At 45.1% G+C, this 18,399-nt stretch overlaps 1 protein-coding gene across 4 annotated transcripts; it reads right to left on the bottom strand.

Annotated features, from left to right (window-relative positions):
* Nucleotides 1-8,280: 8,280 nt before the first annotated feature.
* Nucleotides 8,281-13,607, bottom strand: SP8 (Sp8 transcription factor). Of its 4 annotated transcripts, none has more exons than XM_063667483.1 (3): nucleotides 13,478-13,575; nucleotides 12,644-12,740; nucleotides 8,281-12,494 (listed from the first exon to the last, which is right to left on the bottom strand). In XM_063667483.1, the coding sequence occupies exon 3, from the start codon at nucleotides 12,459-12,461 to the stop codon at nucleotides 10,992-10,994; it is 1,470 nt and encodes a 489-aa protein (XP_063523553.1). In that variant the 5' UTR covers nucleotides 12,462-12,494; nucleotides 12,644-12,740; nucleotides 13,478-13,575; the 3' UTR covers nucleotides 8,281-10,991. The 4 variants fall into 4 exon arrangements, with proteins under 4 accessions (XP_063523553.1, XP_063523555.1, XP_054351608.1 ...); XM_063667485.1 differs by lacking the exon at nucleotides 13,478-13,575 and adding an exon at nucleotides 13,089-13,447; XM_054495633.2 differs by lacking the exon at nucleotides 12,644-12,740 and having other exon boundaries at nucleotides 13,478-13,607.
* Between the last annotated feature and the right edge of the window lie 4,792 nt (nucleotides 13,608-18,399).

The following is an 18,399-nucleotide window of genomic DNA, read 5'->3' as shown; positions in this document are numbered from 1 at the left end:
ACCTCCGCCTCCTGGGTTCAAGGGATTCTCCTGCCTCAGCCTCCTGAGTAGCTGGGACTACAGGCACGTGACACCACGCCTGGCTAATTTTTGTATTTTTAGTAGATAGAGGATTTCACCATGTTGGCCAGGCTGGTCTTGAACTCCTGACCTCAAGCGATCCACCTGCCTCAGCCTCCCAGAGTGCTGGGATTACAGGTGTGAGCCACTGCGCCTGGCAAGTTTTAAACGTTTCTATACTCTGACAAACTCAGTTTCTTAGCAAAAGTGATTCTAAAGTTTAAGTTTTAAAATACGGGGGAAATTAATTTAATTAGATTATTTATTTATATTTTTGTAGTAACTACATTAAAGAAAATAATAATGATTAAATAAGTCATTTTAAATTATAGGATAAAAAATAGGTATAAGTGACAAATAGAATATTACTATTTTGGATAATTTGAAGTGAGAACATGGACCATTTAAAATTTAATCTGATGCTTCCATACAAAAAATAAAAATGCAAAATGAAACTAAATATGTTTTCTTAGATTTTAGTTAACCATGAAAGAAACAAAACTTTGTTATAAGAAACTATATCTTAAAGACATATCCGTGAGGAAAAGCTTTCTACTTAACTTAATAATTTAGTACATAGTCTGTCTTGGAGGCAAATCCCAGCTGAGCATAAGAAGCTGAAAAAAAAATGGTCAGCAGTTTTCTAAACTACAACTTACCACTGACTGATAGGTGATGCATTTTTTTTTTGCCTTTATTTCTTCATTAAAAAAACTCAACTATATCAACATTGATTTCTTACATTTGACAAGTATACCATCATAATGTAAGATGTTAACAATAGGAAAAGCACAGGAACTCTCTATATTATTTTTACAACTTTTCTGTAAATCTAAAATTATTCCAAAATAAAAAGTTTACTCAAAAACTGAAGGGAAAAAAGAACATGCCACTGCTTTTGCAGCATAAAATAATAAAAGTAGTTCCAAACCCCTTCATGGACATAAATATTAATACTATTTCTTTACAGCGGGGATCTATTATACCTCTATTGTGAAAGTAATATTTTCTCTACAAAACAACAAGCAGAACTTCAAGAATGAAAAGTTCACCAAATCTGATTTTCCTAGATATACATACTAAAACACTTAAGTGAACACATCACTAAGCAATGCATTTCACATTTAATAATTACATATGAAATGAATTATTAATATATCATATGCTTTCTACTGAAAACTATACAGTATTCTGTAGCCAAAATATTTACAAGATTGTTTTAATGATCTCTGTTCATTGCTATGACAACATTCAATTGTGATACTCACTAAAATATGTCAATACTGAGGACACAATACTGAGGAAGTATAATGTATATGGACCTTAAACTTAACCACTGCAGTTTTAAGTCAAATAGTTATTCACTGGGAGAAAGAGCAAAAGTTACTTTGCCTCATAGTAAAAAGCCACTGAATTGTCATCTATAAAAACTTTCTTTTCTTAAAGTTTCGGGAGAAGTATAATTTAATGTTATAAAAAATATTTTGCCCTAAATAAAAACTTCATTTATCTATAGAAAAAGTCTGTGTAAATTCTGTTAAAGAGGATATATAACTCAGTAATATTTTTAAAGCTAAATAATGTGAATGTCTTTTAAACACATTTCCACCTGGTACTAGCTCCCCTCCCCACCTCCCTGCAATAAGGCTATTGTTTGTTAAGTTGAAAGGGGAAAGAACCTGCTTAGAAAAAAAATAATAATCATAAGAGATAGGCATGTAAGAGAAAAATGAAGCATTGATCAGTGTACAAGAATGAGCACAAAACTTCCTGAAATGATGGGAAACCTGATGATAGGGTGCCTACATAATTAGGGACATTAAATTGGGTGCAAAATTGGGCAGTACAAATCCTTTATTTTCAGTTGAACTAGACAATCACTTGAACTTTAGGGGAAAAAAGAAAAAGATCTACTTTCTTTCTTCTATTTTAGCGCTTAAAATGGAGTAGCTAAAAAACTTAAAGCTGGAAGGATTGGTTCCCCCAAAGATGTAAAGATAACCCAAGGTGAATGATTAAGGATTTTTCAACATTCGCACAGATTTCAGGGTAAAATGAGGATAATGTAAATCAACTTATTGTTTGAGCCCTTTCAAATTAGTGGCCAAGAGAGGAGTGAAAACTTGATAAGCAGGCTCCAGTTTCTGTGTGCTGATTTAGAAATCTTAAAGCTTGAGGGAGCTCAATTCATTTAAAGGAAGACATGTAAAGGGACAAAAAGTAAACAACGAAAATGCTATGCAATGAAGCACTAAAGTGAATGGGGGTATAGAGGATTTTTTTTAAAAAACAAAACAATAAAGAGTTCCATTGTGCTTTTAAATTACAATTTTAGAGAGTTCTTTAAGGGTCTGATTTTCTTTTGAGTATCAAAATGTCATGACCCATTTACAATATCCAAACTGTTGATGCTGTTTTTTTTATCTAGCTTGGAGGGAAATTAAATATAAATTTATATCTCCAAGAATTAAGTCCACATTTTCTAATAGGCAGGTGGCTATTTTGAGTGAAGCAGCGAAGGCATTTTTCCTGTTAACCTTCCTGCATGGAAAGTCAATTTCTCAGCTGCAAACTAGATACCTTCAGAACACTAATGATGAAATCTTATGCCTGCAGCAACTTCGGGTCCGGACTCTCCTCAGGAATCAAACCAAAAAGCACTATTTCACTAAAAGAAGTGAAGATAGTTGGCCAGACTAAATCCACGTATTTGGACATAAATCTCAGGTGGCTCATCTGCCTTTTCCCAGGAAAATGCGGCCCCAGCTTTCATCAGTGTGTGCTTTGTCTTGATAGAAATGCATAATCATCAAAGCTAAGTATTTTTTTACCTCAAAAATAAGATCCTTTAGTACTGATTTTAAAAGTATTCGTAAACCACTTATAAACTACGAATGAAAAAATAAAGGGCGACACAGATCTGTAGGGGCAAAAAAGGTGAGTAGGGAAGGACTAGATCATCTGCATCGAGGTTTGAAAGACACTTGTGGCTTACTTGCAAAGCTTCATTTAGCACTGAGCGTACGAGGGAAATTCTGTTCCTGATGACAGCGCAGTGGGAATTCCCACTCCAACAACCCATGAAATGTTACTGCATAATTATTCACCTTCTGAGGCCCATTACGACTTATCAGCAGAGAAAGAAATTTAATTTAAACTCACCCCTCTGTGCTAAAGAATGACTGGGACATGAGATCAAAGCGCGAAGCTCTGTCCTCCAGTGGTTTGCAACACCTAGGCACAATAGGGTGAGAGAACGCGGCATTCCAGCGCTTCCCAGCTTTCCGGACCCCGGAGAGAGGGGGTGGGGGTGGGGGCTCACATCGCCGGCTGGCTTGAGGGAGGAGAGTGGTGGCGGCTCCGGAGGTGGACGTGTCAATTATATCCTGGAGCTCCGGGAAGCCAGATTGCTTCTACCAGCGGCTGCAGGGGCTTTGCAAGCGAAGATAGGCGACCCTCCTTCCTTCCCCACTGTGGGGGATTGGGGTCAGTGGAGCCCGTGGATTCAGCCATCAGGGGACATGACTGGAGCCCTGTCATGCGCAGGTGTGCGGCTCTGAGAGCTCTTTCAATATAAGTGCGGGAGAAGATTTATGCTGCAGCCTCATCACAGGATGCCTTAAATGCGTGTACATAGTGCGTATCTAACCACCCATAAAAGCCAAGTTTAATCCTTGGCATATCTCGAGAATACAAAGTGGAACCCACAGATCCGAACCTGTGCGATGAGCTTCCAAGACCAGAAGGCCTAAGACCTAGAGGCGCCTAAAAGAGTCAGGGGGTGGGGCTGGGGAAAGGTTTACCAGGAGCCAGCTCCTTCCCTCAGGCAGCCCGGGGAGAGGCAGGTACATTCTCCAAAAAAAGACCTTTAAGGGGAGCATGACGCTCTTCTCCGAAGGGTTGATCTATCTTGATCTCCTTTCAGATGTCACCAGAATAGGGGCCTTCAGAATGTTGCTAGCAGTCCCCAAAGACCCAGAGGCCCAGAGTCGGGAGAGAAGAGCATTGGGAAGGAAGCCCACGAGAGGTTGTTGGGTTTTGGGTGCAATGCAGTAGAGTTCTGTGCAACAAGTGCAGTGATTCTACATCTGTATCCATCCACCTATCTATCCATCACTTTTTCTGTTAGTCCCCAGGATAGCTAAACTTTTTTGATATCCTGAAACTAAAAAGGGCAAAGAGTTTTCACAGCCAGTCACACTTAATTGCTCCTTCTTAATGATAACAGTGTGGGGAAAGGTGGGCAAGTTCCTTCACTCGAGTCGGGCAACCCCATGATAAAATGACAAGAATAAATCTTGCCACCTATGGAGGACGCTGCACTTTGACGTCGCTGGGGAGAGGAGGCGGGTGCGAGTGAACACAAAGCAGTTTGGCCAAGAAAAGAGCACAGGAGGTGAAGAAAGACAGGCAGTCGTGGGCCAGGACAGAGAGAAATCTGAACAAGTTCAGAAAGAAGAATCTGAGTCTGTCCACGCCGCAGCAGGCTCCGGTGGCACGGGCAGGAAGATCAAATCGCGGCACCCCGTGACAGGATGGGACAGATTCCCCGCGCTCCGAGGCGCTAGGATGGCGCAGGGCAGCGGGCTGGTGCGGGAAAACTACAGAGCAAGCGAGGGAGGGAAGCGAAGGCAGGGGAATCCCTCACCCCGTCCGGCCCGAGTGTCTTTTGAGAGCCCAGAGGCGAGAGCGGGGCGGGGGTAGGCTCCCCACACCGATTCCCACCGTGGGTTTGCCCAAGGTCAGAGGCCCGGGACTGGCGGGCGCAGGTCTGGCCGGCATTGCTCGCGCTGAGCGCGCTGCAGAACGGGAGCAGGGCACAGGGTGGCGCTCGCTGTCTGTGCAGCGGGCGGAGGCGGCCGCGGCGCCTTTGTGTGCGGTGGGCGCGGTGCTGGGCTGCTCCGGCCCGCAGCCCGAGGAGAGCGGCGGGCCCGGGCTCGCGGGGAGACCCCAGACCACCACCTCACTCTTCGCTGCTACCCGCGGGCGGACCGTGCGGCTCGCCAGCTCGGAACCCTCCCCGGGAGGGCCTGGGGGTCTTTCTCAAAGCACTGGGCACTTCGAGGAGCCGGGAAGAGGAAAGCGGAGGGTAGCGTTTAGAAAGGCTGGGAAATCCTCCCGGGCTCAAAACCTCCCGCAGAATTCATTTGAAAAGAGAACGAAGGGAACTTTGAGCAGGCCGGACCTCGGCTCAGCGCCCTGCGAGAGAAGCAGAGGTCGCTGCCAACGTTTCCTCCCGCGCAGCAAGAAGTTGGTGCCTGAGAAGCAAAGCTGAGGAATGGGCTTTTTAAAAGCGGCAGCCCCAGGCCGGGCGCGTTGGCTCAGCCGGTAGTCCCAGCACTTTAGGAGGCCGAGGCTGGCGGATCACCTGAAGTCAGGAGTTCGAGACCAGGCCAACATGGTGAAACCCGGTCTCTACTGAAAATGCAACAATTAGCCGGGCATGGTGGCGGGCGCCTGTAATCCCAGCTACGGGGGAGGCTGAGGCAGGAGAATCGCTTGAACCTGGAAGGCGGAGGTTGCAGTGAGCCGAAATTGCGCCGTTGCACTCTAGCCTAGACAAGAACGAAACTCCATCTCAAAAAAAAAAAAAAAAGAAAAAAAAAAGCAACATTTCCGGTAGATGGACTTTCAAAAACGGCACTAGAATACCAGGAAAAAGCGGCAGCTTGTAGCGGGGCTTTATTCCGAGTTCTAGATCACCTCAAGCCCTCCCCCCTGTCCCTAGAGCTCTCCCACTGTTCGTTAGGAACCAAAGCAAAATGTATAAGGCTGCTTTCCTCACCGCCAACAGACTCCGCAGAAAATTAAATTAAATTAAACATGCGCCGAGGGACTAGGGAAAAATAGATCCCCCTCCCCGCCGCTGTAGCAAATCAACATTTCTGCTCACAGGGAGAGCAGCGAATCTAAAGACATGGCCACTGAATGCGCATCCCCTTAAACCGCAGCGGCTAGGGTCCAGGATGGCAAGGAATTAGCGGCTTTCCTTTAATCCGGAAGCAGGGAATTAACAGGGAGAAAATTCTGAATCTTATTTTTAAAACAACATCAACTATTTATATTGAGCAGTCTTCAAAAGATGCCACCCAGAGCCAAAGCCCTGACTTTAAAATGGGTACAGCATTACTATATATTTCGATTCCTTACTTTAACACCATTTTCTTGAAATACGGGCACAGAATTGATCTTCTGCGCCATTTTTTAAAAAGGAGGAAGATTGGGAGGGAGGGAAGGAGGAAGGAAGGAAGGAAGCAACTGCAGAAACCATACTTTTAAAAAGAGAGAGAAGGATAAAGACGTTGGTAATATCTGGGTTTTTCTTAGGAGTGTAAAGAGAAATAATGCCTCTTTGGACAGAAGCAGCAAAAATCAATAGTAAAATGAACAACCACAGTTTATTCAAAATACCTGCATCAAATCAATCCCTTTTTAAGGCTGTTTGTACAAAACACTGAGCAAAATTCTTAAATTCTTTCATGATAATATTTATCTTTACCATCTTAGGCAAACAGATAATAATCAAATCCACACTTTTTTCCTCCTTTTTCTGCCTTAATTTACCAGCCAAAAAGATCATCTGACCTTTGAGCTAATCCTCTACAATATTTATTTTTTTAAAAATTCCTCTACAAGCCTTCTGTAGCATTCCATTTAATAATCTCACCAAAAGATCCATGAAGGAGATGAAAATGATAGCAAAATTATCGATCTGCCTACTTAGGAGTCCAGTCTCATCACCTGCTTGTCTTTAAATTTTAATTTCAGTATTCTCTAACCAAAGGAAGCCCAGTTGAGAAGTTATGCCAAGATTCCAGTAGGAGCAGGGCGGAAGGAAGGCAAACTCATTCAGGAGCTTTTTCCAGCATCAGTTGTTCTGAGAGGAAGTCATCATATTGGTTTAAATTAAGTTTCTTACATAAAATATTTCAGTTGATAATCCAGCCTCAACAAATCACAGTTACACATTTCTCAGTGAAAGAGATCATCCACAAAGAGAGAAGGTGAGGAAGGAGCCAAAAAAGGAGAAAGGATAGGGAAGAAACATTCAAGTTTGTAGAAGAGATGAGGTAGGAAATGGAAATGGTTGGATTGGCAGCCCTTTCCAGACTCTGGAGGGTGGGCTGATATATGCTGGCCTGACCTCTGGGTCAACAACTAGTTTAACTCTATCTTGATCTGCCAGACTGGAAGCTTGTCCCTTGGTTCAAAGTGAGACCTGGCCTTTGACTTCACTTGAGTGAGCCTCCAGCTACTGCTAGAAGTGCTTTATCAGGAACAACAACAACAAAAAAAACCACAATTTGGTACCTCATCTTCTGTTTTCCCAAAAGAACCCTGCCCACCCTGCAGAAAATTAAGCTAGAAATACTGTTCAATAACCACCAAAACAAACCAAGCAAAGCTAGAAAGGTGAGGAGCCAGAAGGAAGAAAGTGAAAGTTTGCACATCTGTACAGCAGAAAAAATTTCCCCCTTCAATCACCCCAAAGAAATCTTCTTCCAGACAATATTTCTCCTTGTCATAACCCACCTCTTAAATCAATGTTGATTCTGCATGTAATGCAACTGATATTACAAATGTACCAAGCAGCTTTCCTCTTACCTGCCACTACATTTAACTCCTTCAGAACCGCTCTTTCCGAATCCCTCAGCACTGCAACTTTCAATAAAAAAGAAACAACACTTAAACTGTGTTCTGCTTGTTATTCCTAGGAAGAAAGTGACAGAAAGAAACTATTTTACTTTTAAAATCCATTATTTAGAACTATAGTATACCAAAGAATCAGAGTTAACTTGTTTGTCTAAAACCATAGAGACTGGAGGCCTCAAATACCTGTATAGACAGCAGGATTAAAGGTGTCACCTACTTGGACACGAGCTACATTATTCTAAAACATCTTTTATCCCTAATTGCTTTTTCCTCTCAATTTACAGTGCTCATAGCACTTTGTATTTTCACTTGTTTCTATGCATTATAATCACCATATATAGATTTCAATGGAAAATTTTCAGTTCAAGATGTATACCAAGACTATACTTAGGGTTGGGAGACTGCAAACAGAAATAAAGAAGCTAAACTTGTAAGAATCCAAACACACTAACTTTTTATTCAGTTTGATTCAAAATAATAATATTAATCTAATAGTGAAATAGTGATATAACATCAATCAACATTTAAAGTATTTTATGTTTCAAAGTATGGCTCAAGGAACACCCATTGCTTAAATGCACTTAGACATAACAAGACAGTATTTTTTATTGGCATCATTGACACCTATGAACAATAGCCTAGTAAATAGATTAAGGTTTAACCTTCCTTTTCTTTGGTGGCTGTTTAGAGACTTTAAAAGAACAGATAACTCATTTCAACAGGAATCTACTACTGATATTTACCTCTACATAATCTTTAGCTAAGACTTGGAATGCCAAAAACAAGCTTTTGTTAGCTTGACCTCCTCCACCCCCTAACAACAAAAGTTATCCCCAAACCCATGTTTTTATTTTAGATGTATTGATCTTCCAATGTAAGGCTTGGCCTTTTAAATACTAAATGCAATCAATGGCCAACAACCTGACTCCTTCTGGAGACTGAGAAGGAAAGAGAATGGTGAAATTTCTTTGAATTGTGACTTAGTACAAATTTTAAGAGGTCAGTAAATCCTGATGCTATGAGCTAAATCTATTGGTAAATAATCAATTACATTCCTTAGACACTATAATCTTTATCTTGGCAAACAGAGAAAACACAGCTTTGCCAAATAGATCTTTCCATCTAACATCTTAAAGGTAATTATTTAAATATTACCACAAACAGGGTTATATTTTGTTTAAATTAGACAATTAACTGAAGATAAAATGCACGTCCATAGTTTAAAAAGGGGAAAAAATACAAATTAACTGGCCTAGTCTTTTATCTGAGTTTATTAATACCATTTAAAATATTACAAATAAATCAATTACATTTCATGCATTTAAAATGCAAATCTAAAACGCTCCAGAGAAAGGCTTTTCATTTCAATGTGAAATATCCAAATTATTTCAACATTACAATGAGCAATTAGTTTGCAGAATCTGCAAACATTTAAATGTAGTGTCAGAAGTATTTATTAACAGTTAACAATATTACCTTCAGGAAATACACAAAGGCCAAAGTTAGTCGAGTTTCACTTGGACAATTTATTTAATACATGGGTTTTGGCAGACCCACTTATTATGAAATATAGGAGAACTCTCACTTTAACTATGCCTGAACTGCCAGCAAATGCAAATAAGTACATGCTCCATTAAATTAAATGTCATCCAACATTTATCAAATATTGTCTTAGTTACAGCTTGATACCTATCTAAATTCGTATTCGAGCAAAACTAGGCCCCGAAAGTGCGTTTGTGGCTCTGCACCTCCAGAAGTGAGTTCAAAAAACCTGCAGCTCATCAGAACTGCAACAATAACTCTTAATATTTTCTTGTGACCAAAAAAAAAAAAAACAAGTTTACTTCAATATATTTTCAAATATTTACTGGAAGTAATGTACAAGAAAAATACTATACAAAATCGTCTCCTGGACAACTGCACCTCACACCCTTACACTGGTGGAGTTATATTTAATTGGTAACTAATCTAGAACGATTCTCCAGTTGCACAAACCATTAGGTTCAGATATATTTTACAAAGGTTCTTTTTTATTTTCCCTCTTTTGGTATTTAAACTACAGTCTCGTCTGAAATAAGCGATAGCTTCTTCACTTGTTTGTAAGTTTAAATCACACAAAAAAAGTTTAACCCTACGATCTTCAATGAATTGAGAGAATTTACAGAAATCGGTACTATACAAATTGACGGCCGGACTAACAAAAAAGATTAGGAGGTTATGTTTGGGAGTGGTGAAAAACGAGGTAGAAAAGGACAAACATGGAGATAGTTAATCTGGTCTCACCGGAAAGGAGTATTTTTGCATAAGAAAAAAACACCTACTCTCACCCCCGCCCCCACCCCATAAGTTAAGTTAATGCAGTCAAAATAACTTTGGGATCAATATTAGCAGTTTCGAGAGAAACAGTTGTTCCCCGTTAGAGGAAAAAACTATTATAGAAGGGAAACCAAATGGAAGGTTGCTATTTTCCCCTTAGCTTTTTTAAAAATAAAATATATGCTATAAAGATGAAACAAAGCTGCTGCAGCGATTCGACAAGACTGCCCTTTGCTGAAACTTGCATCGGTTCCACCTCAGGGAACAAAGAAAAAGAGGCAGAGCTGACATTGGGAGATCTAAACTCTGCAAACTCTGGGTCTCGGGGCTGCCAAAAGGGCACCCCCACCAAACCCCGACAGCCTGCGCAGGACGTCCGGCGATGCCCAGGGGCCTGGCAGGGTGCTCCGAAGCCGAGGTGCCCAGGACAGCGGCTCTGGAACCAAGTCGCCATCTGCCCGGGCGGCGCTGTTCTGCCCAGGCCTCCAGCCTCTCCCTCCCCACCGCTCCGGCTCAGGCTTCCTCAGCCGAGCCGCTCCTGCCCGCGCCGAGGCCCGCAGTCTACCAGGCACTGGATTAGTCCAGCTCTACCTCCAGTGGCCGCTTCCCTCTAAAAGTTACGCCCTTCACAACCTGGGGGTGGAGGAGGGGAGGACAAGGAGGGGAGAACCAGAAATAAAGGCCCGACGAGGCACGGGTTCCGGCTGCACCGGGTTCAGGCAGCGTCACCATGGAAAGGGAAAGCCAGGGCCCGGGACAGCGATGCGTGTTACTTACATGTCCATATCCCTTTTACAAAGTTAAGTCACAGAAGGAAGAAGGAAGAGGAGGGGCAGAAACAGAAAGAGACAGAGAGCGAGTCGGATGCAATAGGGAGAGGCTGGAGTTGAAGTCGGGACAGACAGGGCCCAAGAGGACTCGGTGGGAGGAGGTCGGGGAGAGGGGCGGGCGCAGGGTGGGCGTCACTCTAGGCCGTTGCGGTGCCCGGGCTCAGGGGGCTGCAGCAGCTCTGGGGAGTGGCAGGGTGGGCTGCCCGCGGCGCTGTGCTCGCTGTCGGTGTCGCTGCCCTTCTTGCCGCCGCTGCCCGAGCCCGCCGAGCCGCCGCCGCCGCCGCCACTGTGCGTCTTCACGTGCTTGCTGAGATGGTCGCTGCGCATGAAGCGCTTGTTGCAAACTGGACAGGCGAAGCGCTTCTCGCCGGTGTGGGTCCGCAGGTGCCGCTGCAGCTCGTCGGAGCGCGTGAAGCGCTTGCCGCAGAAGAGCCAGTTGCACACGAAGGGCCGCTCGCCCGTGTGCCAGCGCAGGTGCGCCTTGAGGTGCGAAGTCTTACCGTACACCTTGCCGCAGCCCGGGATGTGGCAGCTGTGCAGGCCCTTGCGCCGCAAGCTCGCCCCGGCAGGGCCCAGCCGCTCTGCCTCCTGGCAGTTGGGGCAGTCGCAGGTGGCGCGGCCCGAGTAGCGGCGAGCTGAGGAGCGCGGGGAGCCCCCCAGCGGCGCCGAAGGCCCGGCGCTCAACATGGAGCCCCCCGCGCCGGCCAGCGGCGACGGGGCGGAGTCCGGGTAGGAGCCGGGTAGCACTGGCTTGAAGCCGTCCATGAGGTGCTGCCCGGCGGGGCTGAGCAGGTGCGAGGAGGCGCCGCTGCTGAAGGCCGAGTGACTCAGGCCCGAGTAATCCGAGTTGTAGCCTCCGAGCGGCGAGTGCAGCGAGGTTTGGAGCCCCCCGGCGGCAGGGTGCAGCGAGCCGGGCAGCGCAGCCGCGCTGTTCGGGTTCTGCACGTCGATCCAGCCGGCCCCCACGTCCCACCAGCTGGAGGTGCCGGCCGAGCCCACCTCGCCCGCAGCACCCAGGCCCGGGTGCGAGGGCTTAAACCACGACTCGTACGGGTGCGCCATGCCCACCCGCGGGTAGATGCCCTGCAGCCCGTCCACAGAGGTGTGCACCTTGGAGATGAACACCGGCTGGTGGGAGCCGTCCTGCGAGTGCGCGGAGGAGCCGCCGCCGCCGCCCCCGCCGCCGCCGCCGCTGCCCCCGGAGACTCCGGGGGCCTGGAAAACAGAGTAGTCGTTGGCGAAGGGCGAGCTGGAGGCGGCAGCTGCGGCGGCGGCGGCGGCGGCTGCGGCGCTGCTGGAGGTGAGGGAGAAGGCGCTGGAGCCAGGCGAGCCGCCGCAGCTGAACGAGTCGGACACCAGGGCCGCGGCAGCCGCGGCTGCTGCCGCGGCCGCCGCAGCCGCCGAGGACGAACCGCCGTTCCTGGAGGTCCCGGACACGCCGAAGCTTGAGAGACTGGAACCCACTACGTTGCAGCTGGCGGAAGAAGAGGACGAGGAGCGTTTCCAGGGGTGGAAGCCTTTGCCGAAGGAAGAAGAGCTGTCCGAGAGGGAGGAGGGAGATGGGCTGGGGCTGCCTATCTTATTACAGGTAGCAGCAAGCATGGCCAGAGGAGTCGATCCCAACCTCGGTTCTTCCTGCGAGAAGGAGGAGAGAAGGAGTGGGGGAGGGGAGGTGGGCAAAGGGCCGATGAGGGAGGAAAGGAAGAAATGTGCATCAGTCCTTCGGCCTCCAAAGAGCCCCACTGCACCCCATCTCTCGCTGCGGCGCGCCGCCACCAACTCACCTGGCACCCCCAACAGCCCCGGCGCCCGGCCGCTTCCTAATCTACAGGAGGGGACAAGTTTGGCTGCCGGCGTCTGATTCGGGAGCAAAGCACCACGCTAAAGAAGAGTTTGACAAGTATTCTCACCTAAAACAACACTCTCTTGCACACAAAGCCCCAGACACTTCGTAACAAACAAGCAAAAAGTCCAGATTGGAGTGGAAGGAACTTTTCTTTGCCGAGAAGCCTGGGGGAAAACCATTGGATTGCTTTTAAGAGCGCTTCCCCTGTAATCCGGAGAGCTTTGAAAAACCTGTTCCGGTCCCCAGAAACCCATCCTGGGTTGTTTCTCCCAGGCCAAAAGAAGTCAAACTGTAGGGCTCACTCTTTCTTCCTGCTTTTCTTTCTTTCTTTCTTTTTTTAAAAGCATATCTACAATAGTAAAAACGAGACGAGTTCAACGTACCTGCGAGACAAGGCGGGCTGCAGATTTTTTTTTTAAGGGTTAGGGGAAGAATCTGCACTTTGCCCAGAAGGAAAAACTTGCTCTCTTTAGCCCCGAAATCGGTGCCTGTAAAATGGGCTGGACGCAGGTCTCCCGGGCAGGGAGCAGCGAGGCGCTGTGGCTTGTCTAAATGCCCTTCGAACCTTTTCCTGCGCTGAAAAAAAGTGACTCTGCCCCCTTCTCCCCCTTTTTCTTTTCTCCAAACTCACTTGTATTTAAAGAAAAAAAAAAAAAAAAGCTCTCAATAGAGAGACTGATAGCCCGTGGCCTGGCCGGGGCGACTTTAACCCCCTCCAATCGGCAATAAAATGAAACTAATTAAACCAGCAAGAGAAAATCCTGAGACTCACCCCTAGAAGTGAAGTTGCCATCACACAAAAGTGCCCTCCTCCTCTCAGAGGATCTTTTTTATATTGATAAATCAGAGGCAGTGTTTTTTTTAGAGGTGTGCAATACAATGATCAGTTCCGCCCATTCCACCACAATTGTAGCTCCCTCTCCGGCTTTGAAGTGCCGCGGAGGCGCGGCCAGCCAATCTGCGGCCTCGCCGGGCCGCGCGGCGCGCGCGCCGTGAGGTCATCGGCGCCGCCGCCTGCCGCCGTGGTGCAAGGGGGAGTGGGAGCGGAGGGGGCGGGGGCGGCTGCGTGTGTTACAAAGCGCAAAGCGCGCGCTCGCGTGTATGAGTGTGTGTGTAACAATGTAACTGTGTGCGAGTGTGACCAGGCGTAGCAGAGGACAGTGCGGAGACCGGAGGGAGGGGGGATGTGGGTGTGACACCGTAACAGTGACAATGTGGTAAACGGGGGGAGTGGAGAGAGTGCAGAAAAGGGAGGGTTGTGTGATAGGATAACTGCGTGTGCGACAAAGCGGGGTAGAGGGACAGAGCAGTTAAGTGTTGAGGGGAAGGGTGTGAGTGTACGGTAGTGTAACTGAGTCTGACAAACCTAGGGAGGGAAGAAGGACTCAAGTGGGTGGGGGGTGAGTGTGTTTGGTGTTGGGGGAGAAGGAGGGCTGTGAAAATGTGTATTTGTGCGACAGAGAAGAGGGAGGGTGTGTGTGGGCGCTTGTGTTGTGTGCGCGCACCAAAGCTGGTAGTGGGGAATGGGAACAATGCAATAAAGTGTGTGTTTGTAAGAGAGAGACTGTCGAGCTGAAAAGGGAAACCGACTAAGTTGATGGAGGCTGAGTGAATAAATATTCACAAACGCTGCCCCCGTCGCCAACTTCCTTTGGCTCCTTGTACCTAAAATCTTGAGTGATTTTTTTTTTTTCTTAACTTGGTAAACACCGTCACTACATTTTTGAAGAAGATCTTTATACCCACCTTTTCTTTCCCGGCTCTCCAACGAAATAGTAGAAAGGTTGAGAGGCTAAGGGGTATTTTTAGGGATGCGTTGGGATGTGGATGCGCGCCTGCGCGACCGTGAGTTGTTTCTTTGATGCCGTGGCTTTTTTTTTTTTTTTTTTTTCCTGAGGTGGAATTCTGCTTTAGAAGTGCACGTCTCACTCTAGGGGAGGAGGTGTGTGTGTCCCGTGGTGTTGAGTAAATTTCAATACAAAAGGATTAGATAGAGAAGAGAGTAAGCGAGGGTCGTTTTTTCTTTGGGTAAGAAATTGAAGAGCGTTTTACAGAATTTAGAAATTTTCACAGAAAACCTCACTGCCTCTTTCTGAGAAAACAATCAGGACTTTGAAATATATGGGTTCTATTTATCTAAGAGTAGAGACGAGCTTTTGACAAATCTTGGACCACATTTATCCAGGCGTCAGTGTCTAATGGCGATTGGGCCAGAGATCTATCTATGAGTGTGTGTGCATGTTAATAGATACACTTAGTTCAAATTCGGTGGGGTTTAGTCATTTGCTTGCCATTTGTGTTATTAGTTGCCTTCAGAAATGCCATTACAATTTCACTGCCACCACAAGGGAACTTAAACCACAGAAAGCACAACACCAGTGTAGCAAAAAGTCCAGTCTTCGTAGCCCTATTGAATATTCATAAGTTATAAAAACAGTTCATATTTTTAACCAGTTACAAATGCTCTCAGAAGTCTAATTTTAAAATAGAATCAACTAAAATGTGACTAGCTGGGTGAACTGTTTTGTTTTGACTGGGAAAACATTTTTATTTTACTGTTGTGTTTGAACCCCCCTCAAGCATTTCACAGCTTCTAGGGATGTCAAAAAATCTTCCTGGGGTTTACAAAATTTCGAAGTCAGGTTGTATCGTGTAAATTTCATTGAGCAGAGTTGAGACTGATGTTTGTGGTGTGACAGTGTACATTTCTGACCCTTTTTTAAACGCTGTGGGGATGTTGACTGTACATCATATCTATTGATTAAGGGGGTAAGGTATACTCTCATACTTTGAAGTAAGTGTGAAGTAAATTAATGAACTGCTTTCTTTCTCTGAGGGCTGACGCTTACCATAAATGTCGTGTTTCTCCCTGCAAGCCGCTCTGAATGATTTTAGCGTGTTGAGAAGGCGTGACAGGCCAGCCCAGTAGGAGGAAGGGGTGGGGGAAGGAGGGTACTCCGTTTAACAAATAAAAGAGAATTAACTTCATTGCTTTGGTCTCCTTCTGTAATGATATTCATTTTAAGGGCCTAATATACAGTTGTTCAGATTTGGGGTTTAATTCTAATCAATACCATCATCCTCAAAGGTGGAGAAAAACAGCTTTGAGGGGAGGCTCCCATCTATGAATAGTTATTTATTTTATCTTTTTATCCTCCCATCTTCTGGAAGGAAGTGAAGCAGGACTATTAAAAAGTTAAAAGCTGATACTGAGAGTAAACAGAGGCGTTAACACTGTTTCCTCAAAAATGCCAGGAATTAGAAAAACCCAGAGTCGTGTGACTGCAGTTTTGAGCTACCTAATTCTAAGATTTTTCATGTGTATAAATTAACTTTAGAATCATATGTCATTCTTCCTATAAGTCACAACGTTGGTGTGGATTTAATGAAAATACTGGATTCTTCCATTTGTGTAAGATTGGCTTACAGCTTATGGGGATTTCCACAAAGGTGTGTATGTGCAACTTTCTTCATTATATATATGTATATATATTTTTTATTAGAAATATATGTATATTCCATTTACTTTCATTTAAAAAGTGAGCTATTTCTTTCATAGTAGCATTGGTCAAAGGGCATTTTTTTCTTGTACTACCCTTCTTTCACTCCCTCCCCAAAAGAAGTGGCTAGTGTTTGTAACATGAGGCATAAGGCAGCTGTGTTAAAAAGAAAAGACAAAGAGAATTATATAATTGACCAAAAATTTCAGCAGTCATAATTTTGCATCTAAATATGCTTGAAACTAGACTTAATGACAGCTCTTTCTCCACTTTGGAAAAGTGACCCAATCATTCTTAAATCCTGTCCCATAGGAGAGAACATCTGTAATCCATTGTTGATATAGCCTGCCTGGCAAAGCATTTCAGGGTGCATACACTTCGGTTTAACTTTTACGATATTGATTATTACTCTTGAGTATTATATTGTGATAATATAGATGTTTGAAGAAGAGGGGGAACAAAAATAGGAAGTACAGGCTTTCTAACATTAATTAAAAGTTTCCCCACCACATATGAAGTTTAATGTGCTGGCAAGAAGAGGGGTAGATGGATATTCTGCTGTTTCTTGCAAACCTGTGGGATCCACTATCAATAAAGCTGAAATCTATTAGCATTCTGTATGCATCTGCAGCATAAATTTCATTTGAATTTCAAATTTAATAAACCAGGAGGTTTTTAATCATCCCTGGTTTTATTTGTTTGATATTAACATGCTTATTGACCGGGTCTGGTGACCAGTTTGATCATTACAGGACAGCAAAAAGTTAATTAAAACGACCACAGCCCCTTAATCATATCATCTGTCTCATCCATGTCGCTCTCTTTATTACCGGTGATGATGGATAGTCTCCCAGATTAATTTCTCTGTTTCTTCGATTTGGACAACAGCTTTTGGGACCTAATTTACATCCTGGGAACAACTTGCTCAAGTATATCTAACACCTTGCAGCTACAATATACATCAACATCTCCTTAGATGGAACGGAGAAAGGAAGATTTTTTGCAGGCAGGTTTGAAGACTAATCAATGCTCGGATCTGGAGCTCTTAGCTTTCACAACCAAAGAAACAGAAGGTTCTAAAAGCAAATTAGAGGCCTCAATTCCTGCTTTTCCTTTTGCGGGAGTAGGAAGTGAAAGATGCCTCTGCTGTTTGATTAATAGATTAAAATGTGTAGATACAGCGACAAGTAAATAAAGTCATTTGTAACCATTAAGTACAATTAGGGATTTATAGTGGAAAACATCAAAGTTATCTAGGCTTTCAAGTGTCCGGCAGCTCATCTACACCAAATACGGTTTTTGAACTTGTTAAGTGTGGACCACTATAGACAGAGCGTCAAAAAAAAAAAAAAAAAAAAGAGAAAATAAAAGGGAATGAAAAAAAGCCTAATGGTAAAAAATGCACACGAAATATAGCGCGTACCTCTGCAGGGTACGTTTAAACCCGGCTCTTAGCATCTCCGTTTCTAGAGCGTTGGCAGGGACATGCAGCTCTGGAAGCTGACCGGCGGGTGCCCGCGGGAGACAGAGCGAACGCGGTGCTGGCACTGCGTCCCTGGCCTGCGCCTCTCCCAGAATGGGAAGACGACCCCCAACCCCTTGGCTAGTGTGCGGGGTCCTCGCACGCGGACGTGTTGGCTACTAAATAAAGCGTGGAGAGGGATCGCTGGGGAGCTGAGCGCCGCCGGCGGCCGCCGGGAGCAGCGAGCTGAGCCAGGTTGGGTGGGGGTATTTCCTCGTCGAGAGCTCTCTGGTCAAAGTTTCTTCCCCGCTGGAAAACAAAAACAAAAACAAAAAAACAAACCAAAACAAACAAACGAAAAAACCTGGCCAGGCGTGGACTTGTAAATTCCTGAGGGGTGCCCCTCAGCAGTCCATTTCTCTTTCGTGTGGTTTTACTAAGAAGTTACCTAACATTTCCTGGGAAGGGAGGTAATACAAGTCCCTTGCTGGTGGCAGATTGTTGAGCCGTAGGTGGGAAGAGATCAGTCGGCCAGAGCCCAGAGAGGGCTGTATTTTCCTGATTGGAAAATGGGAACTTCCACGCTGAACAATAGCCTCTATTAGTGAGGTTATTCGGTTCCAAACTGTCCGGCCACATTTATAGTCCTTACTTTTCTGGTACTGCTTAATTGGATGCATTTGTTGACCACAGCGAAGCAATAGTGACTCTTGATCTACTGGCACAGGAGCT

This window comes from Pongo pygmaeus, chromosome 6 (assembly GCF_028885625.2).
Source record: "Pongo pygmaeus isolate AG05252 chromosome 6, NHGRI_mPonPyg2-v2.0_pri, whole genome shotgun sequence".
NCBI classification, from domain to species: domain Eukaryota; kingdom Metazoa; phylum Chordata; class Mammalia; order Primates; family Hominidae; genus Pongo; species Pongo pygmaeus.
This window is presented reverse-complemented; position numbering and strand designations above follow the sequence as displayed.